The 7645-nt window shown below is 32.2% G+C and overlaps 1 protein-coding gene across 1 annotated transcript; it reads right to left on the bottom strand.

The window, feature by feature from the left end:
* Window positions 1-1133: 1133 nt before the first annotated feature.
* On the bottom strand, window positions 1134-3903 carry LOC132730552 (flagellar attachment zone protein 1-like; the record flags this gene model as incomplete). The annotated part of the gene is made up of 1 exon (XM_060716504.1): window positions 1134-3903. A coding segment is annotated over one exon (843 nt), but the record flags the coding sequence as incomplete, so codon positions are not given.
* Between the last annotated feature and the right edge of the window lie 3742 nt (window positions 3904-7645).

Genomic DNA, 7645 nt, shown 5'->3' on the forward strand with positions numbered 1-7645 from the left:
TAACGAAACAATTTTTATTAATTTGTTTAAGCAAGACTTAATAAAAGATATCTTTTTGCAAGACCTTAATAGTTTAATTGAAAACTCAATACGGGCATCTTCTTACAGGTTATTTTCAGAGTTTGGTTTTAAAGAATACTTATAAAGGATTCATGTGACTAAATTAATAGTGGCTGTATAAGTTTATGGTTGCTGAAGAAAGTCAGCGTTTGCAATATTGGTCTTTGGTTTCTATGGAAAGTCATTGCTTGCCATGCAAAGTACTGGTTGTTATGTAAGTCAATGGTTGCTATGGAAGTCACGGGTTGCTACGGAAGTCATTGGTTGCCATGGAAAGGCACTGGTTTCCATGGAATGTCAATGGTTGCTGCAGAATGTCACCGGTTGCTATGGAAGTCTATGGTCTTTTACTATGTACATATAAGTAGAATCTATGACCCCCCTTGGGCTGGACCAATTTTGTCCAAAGTGCAATAATATGAACACTTTTTGTAGAGGTCCACCAGACCAGTACATACCAAATATCTTAGCTAAAGCATTTATAGTATAAAAGAAGAAGATTTTGATTTTGTTTTTACTATTTTTCCTACAAAGAAAATCAATGTTCCCTTGGGGCGGGGCCAATTTTGAACAATTTTGTATAGATCTACCAGACAATGTTTCATGCCAAATAACTTAGCTAAAGCCTATAACATAACACATGTTTTTCCTGTTTATACTATAAACATTTATAGCAGGCTAAATTTTGACCCAATGGCTTTTATTTGAACATACTTGATAGACATCTACTAGAAGATGTCCCATTCTTAATATCTAAGTTCTAGCTCTTTTGGGTTTTTTTAAAGAAAAAGTTGGGGTAAGTACTGCATTGAAAATAAGTTTTTGAAGAAGTTTAAAAAAACATTCCTATGTAGTTTGGCTGAAATTGGCTTAGTGGTTTATAAGTAGATGTCGTTTAAAGTAAAAAAAATTCGAACGAACGGACGGACGCCGGACGAATTGCGATCACAAAAGCTTACCTTAACAGTTACACATAGCTCAATAATAGATTGGGGGAAAAAACAACTATAAAAAGTACTTAGAATATACACACACAGTATAATGTTAAACATGTAATATGTATCAATCGGCAGAAAAAAAATATTCTATTGTGTTTGTAGTGTATGTATCCAGAAATTGTCTTTACATAAACGGTCAATATTATTTTCAATGATATCTATAAGCATAAATGTAAAGTCATTTAAAATATAATCATTCAAATTAAAATGTGATCTGACATTTGTGGAAGATGAGGGATCTGTAAAATTACATATATCAAATTTGTGACTATTCATACGTCTTAGTTTGCCCAATTTATTGCATTAACACTTTTTACGTAAGATCGTTTAACTACTGTATTTTAACTACTGATTTATTAACACTATAACTGTTGAAATATGGTATATACATGAACGTGAAGCATCTATTTCTATTTAGTGTGCATGTGAAGCTACTTAGACATTTGTGTACAAAAGTTCATAACTATGTCATGTACTTAAGCAAGATCATGTCCCCTTTGCGACTAAATATTTTTCAGGGTTTTTTTTTATTAATTTTGTTTCTCTTTTTGAACTAAAAATCCTGTTGTTTCTTTTAATATCAACCCACATAACCGATTGAGTATTGTTTTGAAACAAGTGAATTATAAATGTTCACTGAGGATAAATTCACAAAGTTTTATATATTGTACATGATTTGACATATGCATGTTGCAGCACATAACCAGGGCAAAACACGATTTTTATGCAAGGGCCTTAACTCGTCCAAAAATCCTTCAACCGGAAAACACTTGTTATATGCGCAAGTACTTGAGCTACCGATCAGTCCTGCAACATTTTATTGCAATTGCTTTAGTAATATAAGATGAGTAGTCCGGACAAATTCTAAAAGTAACTAGACATGATATTGATCATTCCTGTAAAGTTTTGATGAAATTGCACAAGTAGTTTCTGAGGGGTAGTCCAAATAAGCAACACAAAAACATCTTTTTTATCTAAGTGTCATAACTCGACCAAAAGTCATTGCAGCGGAAAACATGTGTAATATGCGCAAGTTTTTAAGCTACAATCAACCATGTAAAGTGTGAACTTGAATAAGTGGTATACGAGTAGTCCGGAAAAAAACTTTAAAAAAAATAATTAAAGGGCGATAACTCTGACAAAAATCACTAAACCGGTATGCACAACTAGACTTGGTACTAATCAATCCCGTCATGTTGCTGCAATTGCATAAGTAGTATTTAGGAGTAGTCTGGACACGTTTTGTGATGGCCGGACAGACAACAGGCTACAGAGAAGTGGTCCCTATATGTCGCCACAACTCAAAAATACGACGCTCTGTGGCACATAAATATCATAACAGAATTATTGTATTAATTTCATAGATAGCCATTCACATCTATTCTATTCAGTTATTTTCAACCAAAGTTGAAGTTGATCTGTTTCATAAAACAACATATATACATATCTGAATGACGTCTGAGAAGAGAATGTCAAGTGTCTTCTGAAAACTTAACTTCGAGAACACATTATTTTGCCATATTTTGTGACAATATAATTTTAAAAAATATAATAACTTCTGTACAATACGTTATTTTGTGAACACGTGTTAGACTTGCATGTCAGTCCGTCCAATATAGTTTTTTCCAGCTTTATGCGTACTCATACAGATATATTCCGATATTGTACAGCCTAATGTTAAATAATCTGTTATTATTAAACTTAACGATTGAAAATTAATGCAACACAATACCAATACATGATTCTGATGAAGCCACGGTGTCGATGTAGTTAGTGTGATAGTTAAAAATCAAATGATAAAAGAAAATGTCGCTTTTCATATTCAGTGGCGTTACTATTTACACGTCTTAACCTTATATTATTCAAACCCGAGGCCGCTAGGCGAAGGATTTAAATCTTTCATTAATATGATATGTAATTATATAATATTTTATAACTTTGTCTATCAATATTAACAAGTCTTCCTAAGATGAATTTACCATAAACCTGTATAGGGTTTCTATTAAACAGCTGACTCTAATGTCATTTTGCTTGCTGTGACATTCGGAGAAACCTGCTTTATTGTCGTAAGATGTTTGTAAAGGTTCATTATATCAATAATCACACATGCCCCTGGCAAAAGAAAGATGCTAGCCGCTGCAATATAACCAATAACTTTGCTCTCAAACCTTTCGTCAGAAGCGCACATTTTCTTCCTTACAGTTGCAGAGAGGTTGGTTTTGTTTACTCGTAACTTAGCAACAAGATATTTAACTCTTTCTTCTACAGTCAAATTTTCAAACATTGTTGAAGAACATGCATTGTTCTTTTGAATCATAACCTTACATTCCGTAGTCTCTACTGTACCTTGACTTGTAACAGGAGGTATCAATTCGATAAAAGTCGGGAATCGAGTTGAAGAAGTGAAAGTTTTATTATCATCTGTTCCTTTGATGGTTGCGGACTCACGTGCTATAGTTTCAGAAGATACTTTTTTGTTTGGTGTTTTGAAGTTTGTGACAGAAGATGATTTTTCGTCCTCGGGTGATTTGTCTTCTGCTATTTTAGAGTTTTCTTCATTTGCTGGAGATTTTTCTTCGGATGATATAATAGAGTTCTCGTTCTCAGATAATTTGTCTTCTGATATTTTAGAGTTTTCTTCATTTGCTGATGATTTTTCTTCGGATGATATAATAGAGTTTTCGTTCTCAGATAATTTGTCATCAGCTATTTTAGAGTTTTCTTCATTTGCTGATGATTTTTCTTCGGATGATATAATAGAGTTCTCGTTCTCAGATAATTTGTCTTTTTCATTTTCATTTGCTGCAGGAGATTTCTCTTTACATGATTTAGAGTTTTTGTCTTCATGTGATTTGTCTTCTGCTATTTTAGAGTTTTCTTCATTTGCTGATGATTTTTCCTCAGATAATTTGTCTTCTGCTTTTTTAGCGTTTTCATTTGCTGCAGGAGATTTCTCTTTACATGATTTAGAGTTTTTGTCTTCATGTGATTTGTCTTCCGATATTTTAGAATTTTCGTCGTCTGCAGAGGATTTCTTTTCGGACTATTTAGATTTTTCGTCTTCCGTTGATTTGTCGTCTAAAATTTTAGAGTTTTCATTGGCTGCAGAAGATTTTTCTTCGGATGATTTAGATCTTTTGTCAGCAGATTTATCGTCGATATACGAACTTTCTTCAGATGGTCTTGGACCATTGTCAAGACATTTTGCTTCGCAACAACCTATTTTGGAAAAGAGCATTATTATAAATTATTGTTAAAAAGCTTTCAAATGTTTTGCATAAATAAGATAATGATCTCAATGAGTTCTAATTCTCGTATCACTAATACCACTGTCATTTAGGAAGTGATAGAAACATATTTTTATCAAATAAAAAAGTATTTCGTCGCCTTTCATAAAAATACTGTTCATATTTAATGTTTGTATATTAGTATCATCCGCTTAGAAATCTCAACATGCCCGAATTAAATTTCATATTAGAGAGTTGATACACGTGTTCGTGCACTAACATGTGCAGAAGCATGATGGCGCATTTCAAACCCGAGGCCGCTGGGTGAAGGATTTAAAAAGTCCTAAGGGTTTTTGCACATTTGAATTCACCAAAAAGGTGCATTAGCGCTATTCTTGTATAAAAGTATACGTCTGATTCGGTAATTCAGCGCTTCGTTATTTGTTGTTGTATAAAAACCTCGGTTTCATCGTGCTTCCCATGTGCTGGTGCGATGTTATTTGACATTTAGCTTTTGAAAATGAAATCACAATGACAGTAAACTATTGTTTGGCACCCTGAGTCATGCGTATTAAATAAACATGCAACAATGGCGACGCATTATTGATTGATATTATTCTGCATACATGAACATATTCAACAAAATATTCAGACAACTTAAATGGTAGGGTCGGCCACTAGTAAATTATAGTAGTACGAGGGATGTCAGACCATTTGATATCAATGAATTGTTGAAGGGATGTTCGGAATTTTTTAGACAACTTGATAATAATTAATTATTTTGATACCTAAACTTGTCTGTTTTGTATACACTGTCCTCTGTATATTGATTAAAGACAACAACAGCTTTTTGTTTAGGCTTGCATGTCAACATTTGATAATTTTGATAGTGTAGATGATGTTGAAAAGATAAGGATACTTCTGAATGAGGAGGCCATTGTTATTGCTGTGCCAAAACCTGCTTTCAAATGTTAGAAAAGCGTCGTGATAGTTTGTATACTGGGTAATCTTAAACTGTAGTATTGTTTTATTGTACATTGTATATAAACATTGTTTTTGCATATGAACATTGTTTTATCTTGCTCTAGAAAACCTTGTTAATAATCCATATGTCTGATTAGATCAGGCATGTGCTTTTACTGTTTAGACCAGTTTATAATGTCGAGCATACCAGTTTATAATGTCGAGCATTATAAACTATATTGAATTCAGGTTTTTTTAACGATATTCTAAGTTTTAATTTATAAAAAAGAAAACAAAAACGATAGATAATCTTTAAGAAGAGTTTTCTAGGTCATAGTATTTAGAATATGTGTATATATATGTTAAAGAAATTAATATAGTTTAGAACCGTAAAATAAGGAGTTTGTCTTTAGTTACACAAATCAATGCCAAGTCATAATTTTGACACAACCACTGTTGTTATAGAACATTAATATTCAGGTCTTCATACAGTTAAGCACAATACAAATTGTAATCTCTGAACTATTTTGTTTATGATAAAAAATTTCAGCCGTTTTCTATGGGATAGGCAGAGTAGTTTGAATTTTAACTAAGCTCAAATATGACATACTTGCCAAGATCTTTGACATGCCAAAGTTATGATTAAGAACAAACTCAGATGAAATTTCATTTCTTTTTCTGTATATGAACATTAAGTGAGTAGTCTTTCAAATAAGTGATAGGTTTTAAGTTGTAATGTGAAAATATAGTCTCTAGCAAATCAAATATTTGATTGGTTTCATATATGTATGTATTTCGTTCGTTTAAGAAGGATTTCGTAAAACGATTATTCGAGTATGCGCTTCTATTTTGTATTTACAAACATTAGCATATAGCCTTTAAGTTTACAAAGAAGAAACAAAGGAATTCTCTGAAACCAATTGAATAAAATCTTATATATTCATTTCTGATATAAGACATAACAAATAATAACTAAACAAATAAGTAATTAAAATATTTCTTACGCCACACTTAACGAATGAAGAATCAAACTAAATAGAGATACAATTACAAACGATTAAATAAACAATCGAACATTGATAGAATAGATAAATGGTTCACGATTTATTCTTCACTATTTATTCTTCACTATTCGTAAACTTAATATAAAAAATAATTTAACCAACTATCTATAAATTGGCGCCAAATGACGTTTAACATTAAGATTGATAATAACGTTTCTCGTGTTCATGTGTTCCTATTGTTTACGTTATAAGTCGATAAACAAGCTTGGAACCTAATGAAAAAAGAAAACAAAGTAAGGAAAGAAAGAAAGTTACGTATAATAATTGGTGAAACGGCAACGTCAACGTAACGCTTATATGAGCCGCGTCACGACAAAACCAACAAAATGGGTTTGCGACCAGCATGGATCCAGACCAGCCTGCGCATCCGCGCAGTCTGATCAATATCCGTGCTGTCCGCTATCAGTTTCTCTACTTGTAATAGAGTTGGTAAGCGAACAGCATGGATCCTGATCAGACTGCGCGGATGCGCAGGCTGGTCTGGAACCATGCTGGTCGCAAACCAACTATGTTGGTTTTGTCGTGACGCGGCTCAATTATTAACGTGCGGTTATAAGACATTAATATGTACAAAAATGCATACAAAGTATAATGTTTTCCAGATTTGGTGTTTTGCTGGTATCTGGAAATTTAATTTATCATAAATTAGCGAATATAATATATCATTCATTCCGGAACTTTCATGGACTTAAAATTTACAAAAATCAAAACTATTTATTTTCCAATTTCAAGAAATATCATAATTTGAACTCTGTAGCATCTATTATAAAAGCGGCATATTTTGAATCGTTTAAATTACCGAAATTCTCTAACATCTACCGAAATTCTTTCACTCAATGCAACATGGTTATTACGCATGCATTTGTAATATTTGGAACAAATTCATGATGTCACTGTTAAATCATAGGGAAAATACGATAACAACAATGAATTCTAAAAAAGAAACAAAAAAACCCCAAAAAACCAGCAAACATAAAACTCGAATAACAAAACACAATAAACACAAAGACAAAAAAAACCTGTCCACAATCATGACAATATATTTCCGCCCAGTAAAATATCATTAAAATATTTGATAGTTACATAGGAGATTATTTCTCTAAAATTTAGAATCACAATTACTCATATGTCGAAAATGAACATAAAGCATTTATATATTATATGTGTTCTTACCAAATGAATGAAGAAAATAACATAACAAAAATATTTCCAAGAAATGAAGCGTTGCTGGGCGACTTAAACTTAACATACTTATACTAAATTCCGCTTATTTTCTGCACGTAAAATAAAGACTGAACAATTTGCTGGTAGAAATATCGACGTCGTTTTATGA

This window comes from Ruditapes philippinarum, unplaced genomic scaffold (assembly GCF_026571515.1).
Source record: "Ruditapes philippinarum isolate M1 unplaced genomic scaffold, ASM2657151v2 ctg1930_1_1_1_1, whole genome shotgun sequence".
Lineage (NCBI taxonomy): Eukaryota > Metazoa > Mollusca > Bivalvia > Venerida > Veneridae > Ruditapes > Ruditapes philippinarum.